The sequence below is a fragment of the Equus quagga genome, chromosome 8 (assembly GCF_021613505.1).
Source record: "Equus quagga isolate Etosha38 chromosome 8, UCLA_HA_Equagga_1.0, whole genome shotgun sequence".
In the NCBI taxonomy this organism is placed as follows: domain Eukaryota; kingdom Metazoa; phylum Chordata; class Mammalia; order Perissodactyla; family Equidae; genus Equus; species Equus quagga.
In genome coordinates this window covers 17,924,635-17,950,581 of record NC_060274.1, presented here as the reverse complement: position 1 = coordinate 17,950,581, position 25,947 = coordinate 17,924,635, and the positions used below count along the sequence as shown (strand labels likewise).

Genomic DNA, 25,947 nt, shown 5'->3' with positions numbered 1-25,947 from the left:
TGCATAAAAATAGCTTACATTTCTGAATAAACTGTTTGCTTTTAATGGTGTTTGTATTTTTTCTTTTGTATCTTTTCCTAGAGAATTTTTCTCATCACTTTTAATACAGGAGTTTCAGCTTAAAAGGATTCTAATTGGCAAAGTAAGTTTTGATTTGTGGCTAGAAAAAGATCCTCTTTGTTGGAGCTTTAATGGTTGTATTAGCTAGGCTTAAAGACAGGATGACTGGATGTGTGCTTCACCTCTTTCCTTCTTCAGCAGAAGAAGAAATTTACCAGAAGTAATATCACCAGGAGAAAGAAGGAGAAACACAGCCTAGCAATAATTTTCCAGCAGGCATATATACCCTGTATTCTTGAGACAGATACCAGCAATTCTTTATACCATCCTGTGTTACGTTATGCTGGGATAACTAACATTTTTCTAAATCTTTCTAAATGTAACCATGTTAAAAATAACTTTTATTGGTTCTGGTCTTTTAATGCATACTTGGAACCTTCAGATGATTATTCAGACTTTTATGGATACTTTCTATAAATTTTTTTTTATTTGGCTGAGTGGGAATATACAGGAAGAAATACTACTCAATTTTAATAAAAGTTATTTTGAAACTAAGATGCTAATAAAATAGGGACAGATTAAAATCCCCTTCAGAAGACTAAAAGTAATGATTCTTTAGACCTGCAGCTTATGGTGAGACCAAGAGACAAAATCAGTCCATTGGAACAACGTTGTGGAGTCTTTGGAGAAAGCTGAATTGTGTTCTAAGTGGATATGAGCTGACTGAGAACCACTGCCTAGATGTCTTCTTGTCATTCATTCCGTGCCACCCTCCCGTCCCCCGTCTCCTCCCTGGGACAAGGGCCAAAGTTTGAGGCATGTGTTTCCTGTGAGTCCTTTAAGATCGTCATCTTTAAACAAAGTTAGACAGAAACGAGGAGCTGGCCTCGGGAAAGCCAGGTATTTGCCCACGTGGGCAGGCGAGGGGGCTGGTTAATCCCACAGACTTGAGTCAGACTGGGTTCAGATCCCAGCTCTACCACCTGTTAGCTCTGCATCTGAGGGCAAGTTTCATCTCTCGGTGCCTCAGTTTCATCTCTTGGTACCTCAGTTTCCTCATCTGGAAAATAGAGACAAGCATATGTGTCCCACATGAGTGTTGCAAGGATTAAATGGCACACAGTGAATACCCGATGAATGCCAGCTTCTTTTCCTTTGTGGGAAGCTCTTCTACCTTTCCGTTAACTGCTATTCTTAAAATACTTGAGTTCCTGTAAAAGTCCATCTGTACATGCCATTAACACGGCACCAGGGCTTATGTATCGCGGCAGATGGCTAGAGCTGTCCAGACAAGCTTAATGTAAATAGTGCATGCTCACTTGATCAGGCTTTTACCAAACGCATACTCAGTTTATTTTCTGTTTCAGAAGGTGTAATTGTTTAAGTGGGTTTAAGGGTGGGTCTGGTATGATTTCAGTAATCATACTGGGCCTTAAGGTTACTATTGGGAAGAATAGGCAGTTAACTGTACTGAAATGATCTAGGGCCGTATAGTGCTGATTATAGTGCTGATGAGGATGACGCGTTGGGCGTGTGGGTGTGGCTTCCATAGCTGTTCTGTTGGAGGGCACTCTCATGGCAGGTCCAGAAATAGCTGGAAGTTCAGCTCTATGCACTTGACAAACTAACCAGCTGTATCTCTGTCTTCATTGGTTGGTAAAGTTACAGGGAGTTGAGGGTACTGCTTGCAGACCCTCTTTGACATGTCAGGGCTACATGAACACAAATAACAATAAAGTATCCTGGTACAACATAATCTGAGGGCACTTATTTACAATGTTTTAAAATTTGGGACAGCTATTGGATACATTCTGGTCTGTTTCTTATGTTAGGTTGAGCCATGTGAAACTGTAGATACTAGCTTTTGACTTATAAAAATGGCAATTTCATTCATCCGACCTGATATATGAATGCAAAACATATATACCACATTTCCTCCACTAGCCGATTATATCGAAGTGCAGATACTCGTAATATGATCTGGGTTAAGGATTGGCATTTAGATTTGCAATGCCGATTCCTTGTTTTGCTTTTGGGAGTAACCTCAGAGAGGTTGGGGTAGGAGAGGATTTCCATCACTTGTTTAATGAAATTGATTCGTCACATGTTAATTCCTCCTTAAATCATTTGCCCTAATGCCAAATCTTATGTAATGGCTGAGTTGGAGAGACACCCAGGCCCTCTCGTGGTTCATGAGTAGGATCCAGACAGAGGGCCACCTCCAGCCTAAGCCAGCTTATTGAAGTCTTCGGCTGCCCATCACTTATTTAACGTCCATTTAAATTTTAGGTCACCACAGTTACCCATTTTATCAAAATTCTTAGAACTACAATCAGTCATCAGACAGTGCCACTCATTTGGAAAGCAGTATTTTAACACAACCAAATTCTAGTTGAAATTCTAATTATTCACAGAATGATTTCTGTAGAAATACTCCTTTATTCTCTTCTCTGTCCCTATTACTCTCTCTCTTCGCACCATACCACACCCTCTGTCAGCCCTTGTTGATTATACTATTACTAGTATAATGCCAATGGTATTGCATAATTAGTTCCTAAAAGGACACTTCTTGCCCTGCAGTTCTGACCCAGAGTGAAGGTGAAAGAATGCCATCTTGAAGATTCTTTTACTCATTCATTGTGCAAACATTATTGAATACCTACCACATGCCAGTCCCTATCACACGGGTTTATATTTGAGAAGAAGAGACAGACAAGTGGATTTAGCATGGTTGAGGACTTAACTGGAATATTTCTACCTAGTGTATTAAGTACACACAGAAATTCCATTTAGCCCGCCCCAGTGAGGAGAGCGTGGCAAGCCTTCCCAGAGAAGGTGGCTGAAACCAAGGAGTTCACCAGGAGAAGAAAGAGAAATGTGTGTCAGGTAGAGGGAGCAGCAAGGTCAGAGGCTTAGTTGAGGAGCTGGGTGAATCTTAAAGCTTGGATCATATGAGAAAATGGATTTAAATAATACAACTTTTCTCTGTATCAATATTTTGACTTCTAGGATATAGCTCTATTCTTTGCTCATTCTTATTTACAAATTGGTTCTGTACTAGGTTGTTTTGGTTATCTATTTCCTTATGACAGCCGTTTTTAAATTCCTATCATTCGTGTTTTTCATCTGGTCTATGAGGTCTCGTTTAATTGAATTTGTGTTCTTATTAAATATTTTATAGAGTGAAACAACTATTAGGAATTTCTTCCCCCTCCTTGAGTTATATTTTCTCTCTGTTAGAGAGATGGGATCAAAAGATGGGATCTTTGTGTTTTTCCATGCTTTCTTTCTCTCTCTCTCTCTTTTTGTCCTGGTGTGGTTTGTTTGAATCGTTGTCATGCATTTCTTTTCTCCTCGATCATGCTTCGGTAGCTCAGGTCGGATTTTCTATTTGTGCTTATAATACGAAGATTACTTTTTGACCTGTTTGCCATGCTGACAACAGGTTGTTTTCCTTTCTTCCAAGCTGGAGTTGAGCACTTCATTTTGTGGTCCATTCATGTTTATTGTTGCTATGGCCTGATGTGATGGCCAGGGAAGGGGAAAACCCCACTGAAGTGGAATGTGATCTTCATTGGGTACCGTGCTGTGCCTTCTCTTCTAAGATTTTGTTAAATGTGCTGCATCATGGTTCACATTGCTTGGTTATGGATGGGGGAATGGGTGGGGCCGTGGGTGGGGCATATCCAGTCTACCTTTAATTCATTTCTCCAATTCCTGGTGAATTTCTAGAGGCTTTATTTCAATCAGGATCAGCCTTACTATTGACTTTCCATATTTCATTCATTACTCTCCTGAAGCAATTTCTACTGCTCCTAGATCAGAAAAAGACAAAGATGGCCACACAGTTTCCTTCCTTCTGGATTTGAAGTTATATGAAATAATTCTCAAAATTCCTATCAGTCTGCCTTCTGGAGAATCAAGGGCCTTTTCCATCGGTCTTCAGAAATTATTTCATTACCTTGATGATGGAGTTTTAAAGTTTAATATATTAGTCTGTGAAACTAATAATAATTGTTTGGCTGCTCTTGGTGGAATATTTTTGCTAGCTTTCACTAATTTTGTTTTTGGGGACGCTGTTGCTCACTTCATTAGTTGTTATGGGAAGATATTCTGTGGTTCAGCTTTCAGCAGTCATCCTGACCTGAGAGTTTTGCCAATTAGATGACCACAAACAACCTTTCTAGCTCTAAATGATTCCTTTTCTAAGGGTGCAGCCTAGATTTCTTCACTTTGGAACTAAGTTTTCTTATTGAAGCAATTCAATTGAAATAAATTTGCCTATTATTTATTCTACAAACATAAGGACAGTTATGTTAAGATTATAGATCGTGAATCTAGGAGGTGACATTGGCCCACCTGCCTCCAGCTTCAACAGATGATTGTGCCAACCTGGTGGCCTAAGTTTGGCTTGAAGGAAAGAACTCGGTGTCCACACCTTTCCTCTGTTGCCATTTAGGCTCCATCAGTTTTCAGTATTTCTACATTGTCATGTGCCTAGACAAGGTTGTTTGGCAGGCCTGTCCGAGAAGTCATCATGCCTGATTCGTGAATCAGTCTTAGATGCCATAAAAGTAATGTGACTGCAAACACCACCCAGTCCCTTGGGAGACTTACCGATTCTGGGATGAAAACTTCCAGCAGCTCCAGAAACTAGACTCAAATGCATTTGTAATTGCCCTACTTGGCAGTCTTGTTCTGAGTCATCCTTTTTCCATGGCATGGGCTGTGTGAGAATCGAATGCATTTGGGAACGAGTGGGTTTGGTGTTTTGCTTTAGTTTTCGATATGCCTGACACCATGGATTTGCTTTGGATAACACTACCCCGCTCCTTACAGAGAGACCTGTAGAGCTGCTGACTGCCTTTGCATCACTTGTTACCATAGCTCACCAATTTTAAATGAACAGCAGGGTGCTCTGAGCGATGGGCAGGCTGACATACCCCAGGCAGAAAAAGCCTTCGAAGGTGTACAGAGTGAAAGGGAAGTCAGTTCTCTTTCTTCCACTTACCTCTCTCCTCTGCCCGCCCCTTTCAGAAGGCAAGGGATTTTCTCTGCTCAATGGCAATGTGCAGAATTGAGATGGATGGGCTTACCTGGGATCCAACTCTCCATAGACTTGGTTGTAGGACTCCTGTGGTCTTATATTTTCTCCCTCTTTCTTGTGGGAAAAGTAGCAATATTTTGGGGGTCATTAAAAGCAATTCAAAGTTCGTGAGTGTAAGAAAAAGAGTAGAGTGTGTTGTGGAATGTAGCGTCCGTTTGCTTCTCCTTTGGTTTTACAGTTAGTTTTTTAACAGTTTCTTAAGTGAATTAAGTAGCAACAAGCCTTTGCCCCTAGAGGATGGTAATATTACCTCAAATTCTCACACACTTTTTCCAAATAAAAGTATCATGTAATTATCTTCTCTGCCACCCCCTCCTCCTCCTCTTTCTTCAAATCTGGCAACAACTAGTTAATTTTGAAACTGCCAGAGAGATTATTTCACTGTTACACTGCACCTCTGGGAGAAGAATGGAATCTCATCTTTTTTTCCGTATGCTGACAAAAATCTCCTCATTTCAGAGGGCAATGATGTCACCAGCTAATGAGCAAAATATTTCTTACTAAACAGATGAGTTCTTCCTTGACTGTTTTGTGAAATAAAAGAAAAAAAACCCACAGTGTGTTTCATATTTTATGTAGTTACTCTGACAACTCAAACACTTTTTAAAGTAATTCTGACTTCTTTAAGGAGGGAGGTTAATTTTTTTATAAACACAAAGAGCAACACACTGGCAGTCATCAGTGCTCATCTTGAACATGCCCAGTGGAGCCCATATGCTGCCCCCAAGGTAGGGAGTAACCTTGAATGCATCACTTCTTGGATCAGTGGAGGGAGAGCAGGCGTGTTGGAGAGATTATGAAATCAAGCTTGGGGAAGAGGAGGGCCCGAAGCTGTTGTTGATTGGTGTCACATGCTGTTTATAAAGCCAACAGCATCAGCCCAACTCTCTTTGACTGTCAGATAGGCATCTAAGGTCAGAGAGGAGAAAGAAATAGGGCCTCGGGGCCATCTAAACACTGGACTTCTAGCTTAGATAAGAACCCGGAAATGCCTCACCGCCCATTGCCAATGCCCTTCCTCCCACGGAAGTATGTCTCAATTTCTTCAGCCAAAGGTGAGTTCTCCCACTTCCGAATCCGTGTATGTCTTGGTTCCTCTTAGCATTGATCACAGTTGACTTATATCAGTCATATTGCTGAACTTCTCTTGGGGCTGTCTCTACCCCGAGACTTCCAGAGTATAACCCTGGGTATACCAGGGTAGTCCCGGTAAAGCCAGCTTTCTCGTATTTCTGTTCGTTGCTCTTCCTAGTGCCTTGATTCAGTGCATTCATTCATTCATTTCAATCAGGAAATGTGTACTTAGCACAAACATAGATACTATTTTTACTTCCCTAAGTGGAAAAGAACAGTGTAATGTTCACTGTTGGCAATTGTGTTGGGGAATTAGGCACTCTTTTTATGCTACTTGTGAGATTTAAAAATAGCAGTGTTTTTCTGAGCAAATTGTTAATATGTATCAAAAGACTTAAAATATGCCCATTAATTTTACAATCTTAATCATCTATTCTGAAAAAAGAATTTTAGATATGTTAGAAGTTTTACAATGCAGTGTTCCTCAGAGTATTGTTTGTAATATTGAAAAACTGGAAACATGCAAGTGACCAGTGATGGGGCTATTATTTAAGTAGATTATGGTGTACTTCCATGACTGGCTACTGTGGAATCATTAATACATTGTTGTATTCCATTTGTTGACATGGGAAGATGTTCAAACCGTATTAATTTTAAAATGCAGGTTATGAAACAGTTTGAACAGTATGCTTTGACACCTCCAGGTTTTCTCTAAAGAAAACCTTTGGGGACAGCAGAGTGGCTCAAACAGGGTCACAGTGATGAGCGAGCGCTTTGTTACTACTTACGCTGTGTGTTCACTTGAGGGAGGCTTGGGGGCCCTGACAGTGGCTGTGGGAGGAGGAGCAGCTGAGAGCATGACGTCATCTCTTTTGTAAAAACACACAACAAAACATAGAAACATAAGAATGTATAGGGTGCAGGTGTAAAAAGTGGGAGGCCATTAACCAAAATATGACCAATTTTTCTATCCGAGTAGGGGTGGGGGGATATAGGTATTTTCTCTTTCTCCTTTTTGTGGTTCTGCATTTTCCAAATTGCCTGTAATTCACTATACATCATATGTAATCAGACATAACACAATAAATGTTACTTAGGCACACATACAGAAATGAGGATGACGGTGCTCATTGTCCTCGTGAAGTTTAGTGTGGGGCTAAGAAATAGAATGATTACAGTATATTGGGCTAAGTCCTGCGATACAGCCTGTTTAGGTTGCTGTGCTACCACACAGCCTAAGGAAGATGAGGAGGAAGCCAGGAAGGCTTTCGAGAGGAGGTGACACATGGGCTGAATCTTGAAGGATGAGTAGGAGCTAGGGAAGTGGATGGGGTGGGCAGAGTTATTTCCAAAACAGAGATCTGCAGGTGCAAAGGTGTGCCAGCCCATGAGAGATGGGGCATTTGAGATGCTCAGAGGAACTCAGAAGATGAGAACCAGGTGCTCTGAGAGGCCCTTTCCACATGGTGTCTGCAGAGTGGAGCATAACATACACAGAAACTGGAAATAAGGGGAGGGCTCTGACCATGCAAAGTCATCTATCCACAAGAAGGCCATAGAGTGGGAATCACATGCTCAAGTCTGTCCTCAGCAAGTTTGCACCCCTGCTGTGTGCTGCGTGAGTTCAGGTCCACTACTCAGTGAACAAGACCAGCCATGTCCTTCCCTCATGAAGTTTGGCCCCTCTGTTTCCACCTTTCCTCCACCAAGGAGCTCCCCAGCGTGCCCTGGCCCAGTCTAGTCTTTCAGATCTCCTGCAGTTTACTCAGATACACAGCAAGGGCTGGGAGCTATGGGGCTGGAGAGTCTAAGCTCCTTCATTCCGCGCCAATGACACACACATGTAGTGAGGGCCCACTGTGGGCGGGCCCTGCGCTGGGCACCAAGAACACAAGGAGGGGGACAGATATGGACCCTGTCCCTGTGGCCCTTCCCGTCCTCTGAAAGACAAGCCCCTGTCCGGTGCCTATGTAATGCCCAACATCGAGTGTCTCCCTGAGTACCTGAATCATCCCGAGAGTGATGGAAGTGACAGTTAACAAGGGCTGTACAGGAGGAGTGGGGCATAGGGGAACGAGGAGGAGAAGCGTCCTTCCCTCAACTGCCCCAGAGAGCCCGCTCTGTCCATGCCCAGCCTCCCGCCATCCCAGGTCAATAGAGACTTCGCCGCTTGCCGGGCTCTGGGCCTCACGTCAGGCTCTCCTTTCATCCTCTCAAGAGTCATGGGAGGCTTATCAGTGCCGATCTGATAAATGAGAGAAGTTAAGACACCTACTCAGGGCCACACGCTGTTCGCAGGTGGCATCCAGGGGACTTGGCGCCTGCACGACCTGTTGAGACCCAGCCTCCGGTGTTGGCCGGATCACCAGCTTTCTTTCACGTTTGCTTTGCCTCTGCAACCTACACAGCGAGACAGCACCTGTAGGAATTAACATAGGTCTTGTCTGAATTCCAGTTAGTTGGGGCTTTCCTCTCCCTTTACCCCAATCTCATCCGGCTTTATGCATTTTCTGAGTTTTCATCAAGTAACACGTTCAACCGAGGGCTTCTATTTACCGTCTTGAGGAATTCTGAGCATAACGTCTCCTGCAATGTGGTTGTCAGTCTTGGGTGAGGAAAGTCCGTGTAGAGGTGGGGGGCACAGGAGCCAAGTCGTGAAGTCTCCCATTCTGCCTCTGCCATTTACTGTCCCTGAAATGAGGTCATACGTGTAAATAATTAACTCGGTGCCTGGGAATTGTGAGCATTTGATAAATATGGGTGTTGGAAGTACAATGTCCGGAAAGCACCTGCCCCAATGTGTGGCACATGTGGCCCTCAGACGGCAGCGGAGAAGGGAACGTACATGAAACCAGAGCGGGTGTCGGTGAATGGATTTGTGCAGTGGGAACTAGGCAGAATAGGGAAGGTGTGGCGAACCCTTGTGGAGAGAAATGACAGGAAATTCCATCAGGGGTGGGAGGAGACATTTATGGGTAGAAAATTGGAGGAAAAGGGGATTCCTGCAGTTCTTACTGAAGAGTGAGAGATGCCGCAGGGGCCCCGGGGGCGCAGAGCAGCACAAGAGCCGAGGGAAAGGCGCTGAGCTCTGGCGGTCTGTGGCACTGCCTGGGATCTCCGCTTGGTAAAAACGTGTGAATATGTGTGTGTGATGCCTACCAAGGGAGGGGCCCTTATGTCATACATAAGGAAGGCCCGCATGATGAGAGAGGCCCCAGGGATGGGCAGCTCACGCTGTGTGGTGGGAAGACATGGCTTACCCAGCTCAAGGAATTTAGCCCTGAAAATACAGATCTGACATGCCACCCATGACATGCAAACTTCATATGGGTTTTCAGTCCTGTCTTGTTTGGAGAATGTTTTGTTAAAGTAACAACCTGAGCCTGTTGCTCCCCAAACACCCCTGGGAAAATTAAATGATCATCTTGTGACCCAGTCCTTGTGTTCACAGTTCTAGAATGCAAGAGAACTCAGCTGCTCTGAAATGGTCGTTGAAACAATTGGCTAAGACCGTTTTAGAAGCGTCAATGAAGGGGAAACATCCTACATTGAGTCTAGTGGTTAAAATAGAAAAAGGAGCAGGGAGAGGGCAGAAAGTGACAATTCTAGGCGGAAACCAAAATCATAAGTTTTAATTCAGTAATTTCAAAAATAGCCATTGGAAGGTGTCTATTTTCAATCATGACTACTCCCTTCGGGGGGTGTTCGGAAGAATATCTGCGAAAGAGATCTTTTTTAAGTCCAGTCACTTGTGAGGGTTCGTCCTTGTCTCGGATTTGCTCAGATTCTCGCGTTCTTTTTTTCTTTCTCTGGAATTCCATAGACAGTAATTAAGGAACTGGAGGCCAGCGGGAGGTCAGGGAGCCTTCGTCAGTGAAAACAGGGATTGTTTGCCACGTACAACACTGCCTTTTTTCCTTGTGGTGAATAGGAGATTTGCTTAGAGCTGATGACTTATGCCTTTCTTACGAGTTATGCAGTTAGCAAGGAACTGGGGAGTCAGTCAGCCAGCAGAAAGCAGCTAATTGAATCCAGTGTCTTCACTTTTTTTTCTCCTTCGGATCTGAAGCTGTGCTGGTGGAGCCTGTCCGATCATGTAACTCCTAAGGAACATGTTCGAGGAGTGTCTAGTCCTCACTTTGAGATTACAGAGTTGACGGAACGAGAGTGAAGACGCTCGCAAAGTGGGGAGGGGGCGGGGGTTCCGGACGTGCTCAGAGTCGCCCCTTAGGCCTGCTAAATGCCGAAGCCGGTAAGTTCGCTGGGTGTGTTCAGCGTGAAAGGAAAAATGTGCTTTCTGTCACTTCAGGGAAAAGCTGTTCGGTGGCTGCTGGCTGTGATGCTTTGCTCTTTTCTGTTCAAATTCTTCTCGATTCATCCTTCTTCTCTTGTTTACTTCTCTATGTTGTAGTTGAGCGTTCTTTCCTAGCCCGCTCACCCAGTAATCAGGCAGAGCTTTTGGAGGCAGAGTGGGTATTATTTTGAGAATATGGTGGGAATGTGTGTGATTGAGTGTCCGTGGCTTGGAGCTCTGTTGTCAGTGGTGCAGCGTTCCGTGGGGAGGGCTTGACTTCAGACAGCACTGCACATTGCTTTTGAGAAACCTACGATTGATCCGCTTCTTTCTCTTAACTTCCAAAGCGGACCTAGGAAGTTGAAATGTCTATGTCTGATTTAGTACTGGGTTAACCAGAAACGGTTGTGTGAATTTCACCAGCGAACACATTTCCAATTTCAGAATACTTTTCAGAGATGCTCAAACCCCTTACAGTGTTACGTGCGTGGCTCTGGGGGAGATAAGGTGACTTGATCTGGCTGTTAATGGGGCCAGTGTGCTGGGTGTTGGGAGTTGGGGATGTAGGCTGAGTGAGCGTGTTTCCGCAGCGGGCACAGTTGTAATCCTGTGCTCAGCGTGGTCTCAGGCGGTCCCCCAAAGGGTTCTAGTTGCTCCTTGCAAGTCCAGTTTAAGCTTTATTACAGCTCATCCCTCCTGTGCCTGCACGACTGTGCCGGGTGGCTTTTGGAAAGCATTTGTTTCTAGCGCGTGATAGTTGCAAGAACTGTTTGTTACAGGGTCGAGTGAAGTATCTGTTACCGACCCGCCGTGACAGGCTTAAGTTCAACAGCGAGGGGATGCTTTTAGTTTGACCCAGCACACAAATTTTTGTATCTACAGATGCTATTAATTGCGTTCCTTTTTTCTGATTAGGCTTAATGTAGCTGCGGTATAAAAAATTCTCCACGTTGGCTCCATGTCTTTCCTATTAGAACATTGCAGATGTGTCAAGGACACACATGTTCCAAAAGAAGCTGAGAAGGAAGGAGGCTCCACCCTCCTCTCGCACGCCAAACGGGCCCCGTAGGTTCCTCATTCAGCCGCCTGGCAGCCGAATGGTGTCCTATCTCTTTAAAGCAGCTATAGTTTTGTGCCTTGGCTTGGTCAATTTGTTATGGTTTAAAACTGTGGAGCCAGCTGTCTGCAATCTGATGTAATGTTGCCATGGAAACCAGAAATGAAACACTTAAGCATTCACCACAGAATTACTACATACAGCATTAGCCAAAGTAATTAAAAGTTGAGCCATATGGGCTTTCTGGTGGAAAAATTTGCCATAGAGAGCCTGGAAATCAAATGTCTCTATTTACAATATTTTAAATCCACTTTTCCACATCCTTTGGTGGGATGAATTAATTGCCTTTTTCTAGTAAAGGTTTAGAGGTGGGGAGTTCTATACAGATTTTGTCACCTTCTCCTTTAGAAGATGATCGATTAAAGTTTATTTTAGTGCCCTGACCTGAGGCAGGCAGGACCGGGAGGGGCAGCGATACCATCTCATGTTGGAATGTGTGTAAATGTATACTGTTATTTTTTCACAGTAGTTTAAAACCTGTTTTATAATAGTTATGAGCCTATTTCTTGGAATCACTCATTCATTTTATATATATATATGCAGATTTCCTTCATCTTCTACAAAGTTCCTCCCGATGGCAAGATTTCTTTTAAATATATACAGTATTTTATTTTAACAATTAAAAATTATATATATTTTTTATTTAAAATATTTTTTAAAAATTCTCAAACTGCCATTTCTGACGTGTATTTTCTGAATAAAAATGCACAATATTTTATTTCCAGCATCTGGGAAGTGGCACATGCTTACTTTAAAAGGCGAAACATGAAATGAAGAATTTAAGCTTTACTCCCCGGTTTAAAAGAAATGCAGGCCTTTTACAGAGTCTTTATGTTAAAACAGATGGAGAAAATTTTTTGAAGGCAAATATTTCACGACTCTTTTTCCTCTGAACTCAGGAGGAAGTGGGAAGTCAACACCTCTCCATCGATAAAAAGCATCCTTGGGACACATTGTTCAACTCCAGTGGCTTTTAGGCTGACCTAAGAGGACATTTTCTATTAAATACTTACATATATTTCTTGAATGACTGGTTTGTTTTACGTTTTTCTTCCTGTAAATTGTGCTGCATCTGTCTGGTCTCATGTCCAAAACATGGTGATGCAAAGAAAGCTCTTGGTTGCCATGATTTGTGATTTATCAGTTGCAAACACCTCCAAAACCTTCACTTTTCTTTTAGAAAAATAAAAATAACATTGGTTCAAAGTTCTAAAGAGCTCCTGTTTCTCAAAAATAGATGGAACATGTGAAAGCAATTAAATAAGTACCTGGAATATGTTATTTCTCACCACAGTGAATCCGGCCAGAGGAAAGTAGCTGGGCGGAGGGTTGGGGTGGTTACCTTTCAATCTGTTGTCCCGGTTTGACTATTGTGATTTCTTCTTGAAAAGTTCCTTCTAATGGTGCCCTTCCTACAAATGATTTGTGTCTTTGTGGACTCAAGATTTTTATGTTATTTGTTTGTATATCCCTTTTCTCTTTGTATTTCCCCCATTCCATGCACCCACACACGACGCACCCTGCCAACGGCAACCCCCAAGCTAGGGATGATGTTTATATATACATCAGTGTTTTCATCCTGGAATGTAGCTTCCTGTATCTTCATTATAAACAACCTGGGCCTATTTCTTTTGCGCTTGACTTTCGAATTTTTTAATGTGAGTGTTCTAGACGTTTTTTAGGTTTGTCCCATTGGTATGTACCGAGACTGTCTGTAGTGTGATGTTGATTCTTCTTCTGTTAGAATTGCTTGGCTTTTGAGATCCATCGAGAAGGCCAAATGTTGTTTAAATGTTTATGTGTAATTCCATGCTCTGTGGTTGGGTTCAGGTGCCGATTACCCAGAACGAGGGTTAACCGAGTTCTTCTCATTCCTCTGGTTTACCACTCCGACCATCTCATCACACATCAACAATTCAACCAAGCAAAAATAAAACTCAAACCAGAGTATGTAGTAGGAGCTCTACTTATTTCATTGTAATTTGTTACATTTTAAGTTTTAGACCAAACACATTAAGTCCTCTGTCAGCATACAATTTATCCTCTTTCCCCCGTCTCCTGGGGGTCCAATTTCTGTTCTTCATTACCAGGTAACCAGTAGTCAACTTTAATTCTGAAATGTGTATGCAACATTCCCTCTAGGAATTTAGAGAAATTGGATATACTTTTCAGAAGGAAAGGCTGAGAAATACCCCTGTCCTAATGACTTGCCATTTATGGGTTATCATAATTATTCTTCAGCGGGTGAATGATTTGCTTATGGTCATGCAGGGAGGAAGTGCAATGGCTGCATGCTGGGGGCTCCAGGGTGAGGCCAGAGGCCAGGAAATGCGTTGCATTTATCCCTCACCTAGTGCCGTGGTGCCACAGAAATAATTTGTGGACTGGCACCATGCACCATTTTTATGCCTAAATAATTAATATAATTTCTACCTTGTTTCCTCTTGAACTGTTTTCTGCCGACTCTTGCTTGCCTCTTTTACTGTCTATGAAATTGGGATTCATGAGAGCATTTCTTGGGGGGAAGTCTCCATATTTAGACTCAACGATGTGGTTTGTTTTTGTTTTGTGTTCCCGTTTGTGGCGTTTCTCTCCCTCCTCCTTCAGGGAACCAGGTTTGAGGAAATGGAGAGAAGGCTGTTGCCAGGATGTGCAGGATTAGCTGGAGTTGCTCACAGGCTGGGGAGTGCTGAGGCTGCGCACTCTGCCGGGCTCTGCACTCCCAGGATGCCCGAGCACCCGGCCCGTGCAGCACCCCCGTTTGCACATTTTGAACAGATAAAACAGAGGAAGCTGCATGTTGAATGTTGGAGCTGACTTGGAAGCGAAAGCCTCATTTTGTTCACAAGGAATGGATTGTTTCTCGCTTGGGTCACTGCTGCAGAGAAGTTTTTTTTCTCTCTCTCTGTAATGTTGGATACTTGAGGGAAAACAGCTGGGCTGAGCATACTTGAGTCGTTGCAAAACGAAATGGGATGCTGGGGAATATGGACTGCACTGTATGGCTGAAAAGGTCAGCTTTTTCCCTTGTCCCTCTTGGAGGAATGCAGGGTCTGTCCTCGCGTGCGCCTTGCGAGCTCTCGGAAAGAGCTGGGAGAGGCGGAAGGGATGGCTGAGATGTGGCAGACGCTCCTAACAAATGGGGTAGGAGGCGGCTTTTTGCATCTCTTCCCTTTTCCTGCCCTGCTGTTTTTGATTTTCGGGGAGGACTGGAACAAGTCAACAGAGTTTTGGTTTGGAGAAGTAGTTGATGACCACGTTAAACTGCAAGTCCTGATGGGCCCGACAGATGAGAGCCCGACCCAAACCTCAGCGGAGTAACTGGAATAACAGGGCCAGCCTTGGACCGAGTCCTGCCGGAGTTCTCCCGAAAGAGGACAGGGAAGTAGTTGAGACAAATGCACCACATGCCCGGCAAGGGCAAGGGTGTGTGTTGTGTTGCCCAGGATCTGATTCGCCACTGAATTAGACCTTAACATGGTAGGTGGAGCTTCGTGAACCTGTTGGCGAGATTTGTTGATGCCCCAAGTTCAGCTGGCAGTGAGGCTGGGCTGCACCCGCCTGCAAGAGCCAAGCTCTGGAGCAATTATCTGATTAACTTTTCCTTTGTTTCTTTGCCAGTCAAGAGAACAATCAGATGATGAAACCGAGGAGTCGGTGAAGTTTAAGAGGTTACACAAGCTGGTAAACTCCACTCGCAGAGTGAGAAAGAAACTCATCAGGGTGGAAGAAATGAAAAAGCCCAGCACTGAAGGTAAAAAAGCAAACTCCACTCTGGTTGTTCCAAAGTAAAGCATTGGGGGTCCATTTGTCAGTGGAAAAAGATTATGATTTCAAATGGGGAAATAGATTGAGTTCTAGCTGGGCTGGCAGAGAGAGAATTGGGGCTGCATGCTAGCCGGGTAACGCTCAGCACGTGATGGAATGAAGGATCCTGGGATCCAGCATTACAGGGGCTTAGGAACTTAAATATTACAAAGATGGGAGATGACTAGTATGTGACAATAAATCTTCTCAGGGTGTGGTACAGCTTTCATTTTGAGCTTATACCATTTCATACAAACTCTTATTATAACTTCCCCTCAGTGTATGCCTCTGCCCCGAAAAGGACAATGGTTTCAGCCCAGTGAATATAGTCCAAATTTGATATACATCCACTTTAAACAAAGAGCTAAGAATGGAGGCACTTAACATCCATTTGGATCTCTAATATCCTTTTGGATCATCCTTTTGGATGATCTGTTCTTCTTATAAACAGTCTCAAGTCTCAATTCAAATGGGACTTTAAGGACCTTCCATTCTGAGTGGATCTTTGAGGCCTGTATTGCTGCTAAGCCACTTGTCAGATGAAGCAATCATGTGAAAAGGGCCATGAACTTAGATTTCTTGCACTGAATAGTTTACCATTGAAGTAATTATGACAGTTCAAGTCTCCACCCTGTTCGTCTTTCTTACTGTTTGTAATGTGCATTCGCAGCATCCTGTAAAATTCTCCCAAAAAGAGAAAATAAAAGAATAAGATTTCCTGTTTGGCAATCAATGAGTGAATTGGAAAAAATACTGGAAAGAATATGTCTTTTTTTTTTTTAAGAAAGCATATTACTTGTTAAAATGTCATATGTACATTGTGAGGAATTTGAAGATTTTAACATGTAGACTGAAAAATTATCATTGTGGAGGCTTTTTTGCCGTGTGTAAATCAAGCCTTGGAGGGAACTGAATTTCCCCTTCTTTGCATAGATAAGGGTTTCCTGTTGTTACTGTTGCTGTTTTTTTTTTTTATTTTTGTTTGTTATAATCATGTATCAGTTTAAATTCCCTAGAAGAATATTGAAGGTGAGGAGGTTATTGTGAGAGAGCAGAGATTAAAAGAGAAAAGAAAAGAGGGGAGAGAGAGAGAGACAGAGAGATCTGCTTTATAGCCAGTGTCATCAACTTAGAGTGTGTTTAATCCCAGGGTTCCATTTGGGTGTCCTTCTGCCTGGTAACTCTGTCTTTGGTTGGATGTGATCTGGTTTTACATTTGGATGTTTAACACCTGCCTGTCAGTCCTGGTCTTCCCAGTACAGAATGTAGCCTGGTTTCCTCTCATCGTGTCAGCTCTTGCTGAAATCACACACACAGTGTGAGTGGATAATATTAACGAGAACCATATGGAATTGCCATCATTCAGCCTTGGGGGCACCACATTTTAAAGCAAACCTCATGCACACTTGCCAAAATTAAATCTCAAATATCGTGAATAGATGGTGGGTCTTGTCCATAAACCAGATAAAATGGGTGAAGTACCTAGTACTGGGTCTGCCACCCGGGAGTCCCTTCATATGTGACAGTCATGTGTGTTGAGACAGCCTTTCCACTAGAAGAACATTTGCAAAATACAGAAATATTCAAATTCGCTTATTTATGTCAGAATAAATCAATTCAATGGTCTATGAGAGACATAGTTGAAAAAAAGGAAAAGTATACGAAAAGAGGTAGTTCTAGGGTAAAAAGTAATCACTCCATGGACTTCTAGCTCTGAACTGTAATTCAGCTGGGGAGGAGTCAGGTTTCACAGATGGAAGATGGATTTGGTGAACTGAGGTCCAAGTTACACCCCTAGTGTCTGACGACTTGTGGGGCTGGGGTGCCACTGACCGGGCCTGTCGATGTCACCGGAAGAGGCTCAAGGAGGGTGCGTGCAGCTCAGGGCATCCACTCGGGCTGCCCCCCAACACCTGCTAGTCTAGAACTGCCTCCAGCCCCCACAGAATAGAATTCTCTGAGCTTCCTCACTGGCAAAAGAACTGGTACCTAGCCACCTGGGTCCCTGCTTCTGCAGAGCAGGAAGATTCATCCTCCCAGTAACCCCTTTCCTTTGCCCCCGAACCTTCAAGGATTCCATCCTTTAGACGTGCATGCCTGTGCCTGTACTCGGTTGTCTGAATATTTACTGAGAGCATCCTGTGTGCCAGGCACTGTGGTAAACACTTTAGATTTTGTTTCTTTTAATATGTCATCCTCAGAATAGCCACTAGAGGCGGGCGTTAATACCATCCTCATTCCACAAATGAGCACACTAAGACACCAAGAGGTGAAATAATTTACTCAAGAGCACCGAGCCAGCTGGCACAAGTTCCAGAATTAAGTCTGGGCAGCTTGACTTCTCTGCATCCTGGGTCTTCACACTGCCCCCGCCCCCTCCCCTCGTTGTTCCAGCACATCTGTAACCCGATAATGAATCATTGGCTTTTGTACAGTGCTTTTCAGCTTATAAGTTACCTTCACATGCCTCTCTTCATTTAATTTTACTCTCTCAATAGCCCGGTAGTAGGTCTTACTAAGGCAGGTAGGCATTATTGCAGGTGAGGAAACAGACTCAGAGAGATGAAGTAATTAAAGTTGTGGAGATGGTGAGTGGCCCAGCCAGGGGGCTGGAATCTAGAGCATACATCTGTGTTCTTGGCAAGAAGTCATCCCATATCCTACCCCTCCTCCTGTCGAAATCCACTTTCCTTTTGTATTCCGATCTCAGCTGAATGAGATAGATAAAGGCCACTGGGTGAAGCAAATTACTCCAAATGATGATGGAGTGAGCCCATCTTGATTGTCATTCTCCCCATAGGACAATTGTACTTTCAGGTTGGAGGAGCATGGGAGAAGTAATGCTCTAAACCCAAGAAATCAAGTGAAGGCTGAGATTTCAGGCCTTGGGTCAGGCCCAGACAGAGGAGTCTATACCGCATGAGGCCGGCCCTCAGCACAGGCTAATGCGGCCACTTTGGAAGCATTTGCCCCATTTCCTGCAACTCCCTACCAGATGCTGACTTTCCAGAACCAGGAAGTGGAGCTGCATAATGTCCTGGACATGTGTGCACCAGCTGGTTCCAAACTCATGTGACACGGAAGTGTCGGAATCTCTGATGACAGTCATAAATACGGAGTCCAGAAAATTTCTAGACCACTGCCGAGTGACAGGTCTTTAAGATATCCAGTCGCCCCCAGCTGACTTCCCCAAAGCCCCTTAGGACTGTGGGTAGATAAGGCCTTTGCACACCCTTGTGGACACCTGGGCTAAATGTGAAGCCATGACCCTGTGATTGGATGACTTTTATAGAGAAGTCCGCTGTTGGACTGCCTCTGCCACCAGGCTGTGCCTCTCGTCGTGGCCCCATCATTCTTTCTGGAAGTGGAGGGTACACTGCATCCAGAAGAGGTTGCCATTTTTACTTCCAACAACATAAGGACCCTTGGCCTCTACACCTTATTACTCAGGTGCCCTGAGGAAGGAGCAAGAAACTTCCATGCTAATCACACACTGCCTCTGATCTGGTGAATTGCTGTCGGAGCCCTAGACCCTGCTTTGAAACTCTCCTGAAGAATCGGGGAATAATTCTTGAGCAAATGTATTTGTGCTGCAGATTATGGAAAACTTGAGACTGGAGCTGGTTCTGAATCTGCCTCCCCACTGCCCTCTCCTCGACATCAGAGCCAATCTTGGGTTGTAGTTAATAGCAGAGGTTCTTTTTTTCCTTTAAATTTGTAGCTGTCATTCCCATGAGTTGGGAAAGTAAGAAACTTCTGGAACTTTAAAGGGCTCCTACCAATCTGCTCACCTTTCTCCCTCTATCCCTCCCTTTATCTCTGACATTCAGCCACGCACTGGCACCCTCGTCCCAGCTGGTATATTTAGTGCCATCCCTCTGTTCCAAAGAACTTTGTATTTTTTCCTCTTCACAGTTAAGCTGGTGGAAAGCTGCGAAGCTCAGAAATTTCCTTATAATTAGAGGGACACAGCCAGTTAGGATCACTACACCCACAGTTTGACCTACTTCTTTCCGCACATCTGTTCACATAACACATGCAGGAAAGAACTCGGTTTTCCTGCCAGCGAGGCCATAGCTTTCCACTGGGCTCTGGCGGGCGTGGCTCGATACCTGGCTCCAGCAAAGGCTTCGAGAGCTGGGTCCTTGCAACGAAGTGGGACGCTCTCTGGGGCTACCTACGTGTTCAGGCCCTTAAATGCCCCTGCTGCTTCTTAGCAGGGCCTGAGTTGATGGGATGTCTGGCTGGGATCACCCAGTTCCCTAACTTTTTGTGTTTGGCCTGTCAACGGGGGACCGTTTGTCCGTGGCATTTGCAAGCTACAACTCTTTATGGTGTTTCTGCACCCAGACTGCCTTGGTGATTTAATTACTTAAATGGCACAGGTACCAATAAAAAAACCCACCATCAGCCACATGACATTCATCACACTCTGACTCTAAAAAGCCCCCCAGACTCAATAGAGGGCCTTTTGGAAGGGGAAAAATCCTGCTTCCTAGCTTCTGAGGATTGCACCGACAAACTGGGAAGGACCATTATCATTAGATGCTAAGGAATATCGTGATAATGACTGGCTTCAGTGTTGCAAATGGCATTTTTAATAGGTCTGTTAAAGTGTTTGGTCTACAAAGATACTTAAAGGAGAGGAAAACACATCCGAAACCTTTTAACATTAAGCTTGTGTGAAACCATGCATTTGCACAGTTTGATTATTTTCTTTTGTATATGCATTTATTTCAGTGGGAGCTGGGTTTATGAAGAGAGTAAGTGGTATGGGGCTGGGGGACATCACTGTGGTTTCTGCGTGGGCTGGCTTATTTTTGGCGGGGTGGGGGGCGTAAAGAAGGTCTGTGAGAGAATTCAAGGGTAAATGTGCAGGAGACCATGAACGTGTCTGTTGATTCCCCTCCAGGCGGGGAGGAACATGTGTTTGAGAACGCCCCGGTCGTGGATGAAAGGTCCGCCCTTTACTCTGGAGTGCACAAGAAGCCATTTTTCTTTGATGGCTCTGCTGAGAAACCCCCGGAAGATGATTCAGACTCGCTCACCACTTCCCCATCATCTAGCAGCCTGGATACCTGGGGAGCTGGCCGGAAGTTGGTCAAAACCTTCAGCAAAGGAGAGAGTCGGGGCCTGATTAAGCCCCCCAAGAAGATGGGGACGTTCTTCTCTTATCCAGAAGAAGAAAAGGCCCAGAAGGTTTCCCGCTCGCTCACGGAGGGGGAGATGAAGAAGAGTCTCGGGTCCCTGAGCCACGGGGTAAGTACAGATGGTATTTGCTTCTGTGACACCCACCATCGTAGGCACCACCTGCTAGTGTCTCTGGAGGAGCTTCAGAGTGTCCGGAAGCAAATCCGCTTGAAGAAAACGGATCCTAATTATTCGTGTTCCCGAGCTTTTCTCTGCCAGCGTCCCTCCAGAAAAGGAGTTAACAGCACGACCTGTGACCTGCAGCTGCTCCGGCAGAAACCCAAAGTGGGCGGGAGCTGCAGCATCCCCAGCAGGAGGGTGCGCGGGCGCCCCTCGGTCAGCGAGTTCAATATCACCTACGTGGTGGAGCGGAGCCTGTACAGCCACCTGAACCTGACCCAGCTAGTGCGTCCTGCCTCAGACAGGACCCTGAGCAGGGCTGAGAAACAGGACCTGAGGCGTTGCTTGCTGGAGGAGGATGAGGAGGCAAAGAGGAAGTGGGCCGCCACGGTCGACCGCTGTACTAAAAGGGTGCTCTTGAGAATCCACCAGAAGTCTGTGAGTCCCAGAGATGGTCATGAGGGCAGCCTTGTCATTTCTGTGAGGTGCAGTCAAGCGTATGGCCTTTCTTCCGTGGAGCCTCGCATCCTCCTCCTCTTCTGCTCATAACTTCATGCCTTCAGGGTCCATTCCACCATCACCTCGAATTTCTAACTCTCCTTTCATGTAGTGATGGCTTTTCCTTCTTTCCCATTTGTCCTCTTGCCAGTTGAAGCTGTTTGATTTTTAATTAAAACTACACTTTGAGGCTGATCCAGAGAAGGGCTGTTCAGGGTTTGACCTCCTTCTGGGAGTGGCTGCCCTGATCCTCAGCCATCCCATTGTCACTTGACCTCAGAGAAGCTGATTCAAAACAGAAGGACGTTTCGCCCCTAAAAGAGATGCTTATTCTTTCGCTTAATTAAAACAATAGGAACTAGCTCACAGAAAGATTGCCGTCATCATAATCACCGATTTGGTGATTTGAGAAAACATTGTAATGTATATTTCTTTTATTACTGGGGGCACACGGGAATTTCTTGAATCTAAAAGGAAAAAAAAAAAAACCTAGGGAAAACATCTCTTGTTTTACTTAAATACATTGGATGTTCTTATTTTTTTAAACAAAGGGATCAACATTTAAAAATGTTTTCCACTGCCCCATAGATTCTTCTATACATAGCAAGGAATAAAGTACTTACTTTCAAATAAAGAAATGTTTTTCGATTTTATTATTGAATTATTAGAGGCCTCGTAAAATTTGTTTTCAGGCCATGATTTATATTGAACTTGAGAATGTAGGTATTTTCCCTCTGAAATTCCCACCCAACTTTTGGCTTGTACAGTAGCCCATATAACATGGTGCCGAGCGAGGAGGCTCTGTGGGCTTGCTCGCCCTGCTGTGCCCTGCGTAAACCCCTCCGGACTGCTGGCTGTGTCTCCTTGTAAAGATCTGAAGCAGTAGACTGCACTGCAGCCCATGGTGGGGCGTTTTCCCAGAGTCCTTCAGCTTCACGAGTAAGATGTTCTTCCCCAGACAATTACTGTAATTTAAATTCATTCAGTCAAGTTCTGCTTTTGTGGAAATGGACACTGGTTGATCAATGTCATCCTTAAAATGACTTTCTTTGTTCTGAAAGGATCATTAGGGTCATCTTAGCCCTGAGGTTTTCCAAATATTCCCACATGTACTGACTTTCTTGCTAGGTCTTATTTTCTCTCTTTTCACCTTCATGTAAATCTTGCAACACTTTTAATACTATTAGTAACAACTTTCCTTCTGCTTCTTTCTACATCATGGCAACAGTTTTGATTGGGTTATGTTTTTGTTATAAAATAGCAGAATTCTCTTTCTCACTGATTCAGTTCTGACCCCCAGGTCTTTTGTAAAATATCTGTGGCTAAGCAATCTTGGTATAATTTTATTCATTTATTTATTTGTTTAATGCTGAGGAAGATTTGGCCCTGAGCTAACATCTGTTGCCAATCTTCCTCTATTTTTTGTATGTGAGCTGCCATCAGAGCATGGCCACTGATGAATGAGTGGTGTAGGTCCGCTCCGGGAAGCGAACCCAGGCCACCGAAGCGGAGTGTGCCGGACTTAACCACCAGGCCACTGGGGCTGGCCCAGGATAGTTTATTTTTTGCCTTCAAAAGTGTTCTGCCCAGTTCACTGCCTCTATACCTTTTGACGTGACCTCGATAGAGCAGATCTGTCTCTTCTCTGTTCACTGATGCCTCATCTCCAGGAGTTTAAACGATATAATACTGAGCCTTTTTTTAAATTGAGGCCCTTGAGTTGCTCCTGTGCCCCTCATATTATTTATTGCCAGATTAATAATATAACTTCATCAGGACTTTCTCTTTAGAAGTTATTTTTCTAAGTTCTGTGCTATTTACTAACATTATGGGCCAGTGATAAATTCTTCATTAACACTGAGTGTGGACATCTAGGCAAGCTTGTTCAAGGACCAATCTGTTTTTCCCCCAGAAATGGTGGCGATATATAATCTTCAAGTATCAGCCTGAGGCTGGATATTTTTAAGATACTCTGAGCTTGCGGTAGTTTGGACAGTTTTAATACATGCTGAAATATACGTTCAGTGCTAAACTAGAAATTTTACAGACTTTTTATTGTAAGTATAATTGTACAATCAGGAAAACAAAATTTAATTTTCTAATTATTTAGAGAACGTAAGGGTAGATGAGTGTTTTAACAACAGAAAGAGCTTGTTTTTTCCTTTTTTTTTAAAAGAAATTAAGATAATTTCTTTGCTTGGTTTACTTTAAAAGTGCCTTCCATTCTTCTTATCATGTATCTCCTTCATTTTATCTAAAAGTGCACAGTTTCCTTTAATCTTAAATCTTGATCTTTTTGTCTTTCAAAAAGTGCCATATTTGCTTGATGAAACCTCAGGGAAATGATAATGCTTTGTGCTCACTGGAAATGGTCATTTGTCTTGCTCTTCATTTGGTCATTCAGTTTTTGTTTGGGGGAGCAGACATGCATGACATTTTGGGATTTTGTCTATTTTTAAAATTCAACTCCCCCCAAAACATGTTTTCAACCGCATGACCATTCCATTGACTGGCTCTCCTCATCCACAAGCATCTATCTAAAATCTTCTTTTAATTCTCTGTACAGGAGATGTATGAACCTAAAAAATCCTCATTTGGGCTTCATTTCTGTAGACCACCAAAGTCAAGGATGGATTTGCTTTCTTTCGCTATTCCCTTACAGTCTGTTTTCTCTGTTGAAGGCACGCTACTTCGAGAAGTACTTGTATTAAAGAAAAAGTTGAGGATGAGTTCAAGCAATATTTATTGTTAGATACTTTGTCCCTCCTCCACTGGTAAAGAAGAACCCAGGTCCAGGTAGCATGTCACTGGGAGAGGTTTTAGTTGCTAGTTAAGAAAACCAGTTCACTCTTTAAGCTTTTTATTTTAGGAATAAATGAATACAGCAGGCATCTGAAGACATAAATGAGCTTCTAATTTATTGCAGTTATAGTTTCCACATAAATTCTTTGTCAGTTCTTTCATATGCATGAGAAATAACGTGCTAAGCTCCAGTGTTGCAGTTGTGCTGGAATTTAAAGCAGGGAAATGCAAAGCCATAAAATGATGAGGCATCTGGGCACCATACTGTGTCTGAAGCCCTGAGTCACAGGAAAGGAACTAGAGGCAAATCTCTGCGAAAATGAGAAAATCTATTTGGCCTTAGCTGGAAAGGGAAAGTCAGTGTTAAAAGAGATGGTTGTGACATTGCCTGCCACGTTAGGGGGTTTGATGGGTGTTTTTGCATAAAGAGGCCTTTCTCTTTCTATAAAACAGGTGTAGGTCTACTGAAGTTGACTGTAAGGGAAATCAGATTGCCCATTGATATTTAATGAAAAATTAGAGTAATGTGCACTGGAAATCATGTCCATAGTAGATTATTTAAAACAGCAATAGCAGCTTTGGTGACGGAGAAAAACAGTTGTGTGACATCCTGAATGCTGGTTATCTCGAAATGCTTCCTGTAATACTTCTGCATCCTCCTGGCCTTCCCTCTGCCACACCTGCCAGCTCCACTTTTTGGCCCATTCCTGGGATGCTCTCATTTTACAGTTGTAGCACCCAGAATGTAAGGCCCAGAACTAAACTCCAGTCTTTCATTTACAAATTCGGAATGTTGATTAAGCTTAAACTTCAGTCTTAAAATTGTCAGGACAAGCTACTGAATTCTCAGTGTAGCCCAAATGAAAAGCAATGGAAGAAACCAATATGCATGGAGTGTCTGCTTGATGCCAGGCAGCGTGCTAGAAGTCTTCAAATACGTGATATAGATAGTGTTTTACCAGGTAAAGAAACCAAAACTCAGAAAGTTTAAATACTTGACCTCTGGTCACACAGCAGGGAAGTGGGCAGAACCAGGACAATCTGTGTGGTTCCAGAAACCTAGTCATTTTCCTTCCTGAATGTTCCTACTTTCTCGATTCAGTTAATTATTATATACAAGGTATATTTATTTTAAATAAGCAATGTTCATGGTATACATTGTGCTTCTCTGTTCATTTCTTCCACTTAATAGCCACTAACTAGAGTTCTCTGAGAAACAGGTCATATAAAATATCGGAACTCAAACCTGCTATTCATCTTTTATTACTAATTGTTTAAAAAGATAATCAGTTGTAACAAAAATAACGTGCTTTGAGTATCTCTTTTTCCTTCCAGATTTTTTTGGGGGGGAGGGCGGTGGTGGTCGTTGAGTACTTTTGGCTAGAAAAACAACAGAGAATTCAAACCAAGTTCTGAAATATAAAATCACTGAAGTAGAAGCAATTCCATAAAGTTTGAAAGCAACTGACAAGACAGTAAAGTCTTCATTTTTGACAGCATCCGTGTTTTTCCTACCGAAATTCACGAGTATGGTCAAAGGCAGTCACTGAATCAACCTTTTTTTTTCTGGGCAGATGTGGTGTCTGCACTTCATACACTCTGAGAAAAAAGTCGTAATTCATTAAGTTGGGCAGTTAGATGGGAAAGTTATCAGCATTTTTGACTAGGTCAGAGAAGCAATGAGTGAGTAATCCTCTTGGCCTGGTTGGACTACTGTCAACATAACCTTTTACCCCTTCTCAGAGATTTAAACGAAACGGGTCCATCAGAGACGCCTGCTGTCAGTGGCAGAGCTGTGCATAGGCTCACAGACCTGGGCCCACAGGACCCCTCTGAGCACAGGACCCCCAATACATAGTCCCGCATCATCACATTGTA

General features: G+C 43.5%; 1 protein-coding gene across 7 annotated transcripts in view; it reads left to right on the top strand.

The window, feature by feature from the left end:
- The window catches only part of SASH1 (SAM and SH3 domain containing 1), a 299,791-nt gene that overhangs the window by 248,268 nt on the left and 25,576 nt on the right, over nucleotides 1-25,947 (top strand). For 4 of the 7 annotated variants that reach the window (XM_046670365.1, XM_046670367.1, XM_046670364.1 and 1 more), the window contains exons 9-10: nucleotides 15,274-15,406; nucleotides 20,372-20,718. In XM_046670365.1, coding sequence (XP_046526321.1) covers nucleotides 15,274-15,406; nucleotides 20,372-20,718 — 480 coding nt within the window. Of the gene's footprint in view, nucleotides 1-6,066; nucleotides 6,223-10,029; nucleotides 10,494-14,526; nucleotides 15,133-15,273; nucleotides 15,407-20,371; nucleotides 20,719-25,947 lie in introns of those variants that run through there. The other 3 variants (XM_046670369.1, XM_046670370.1, XM_046670371.1) reach the window with 3 other exon arrangements.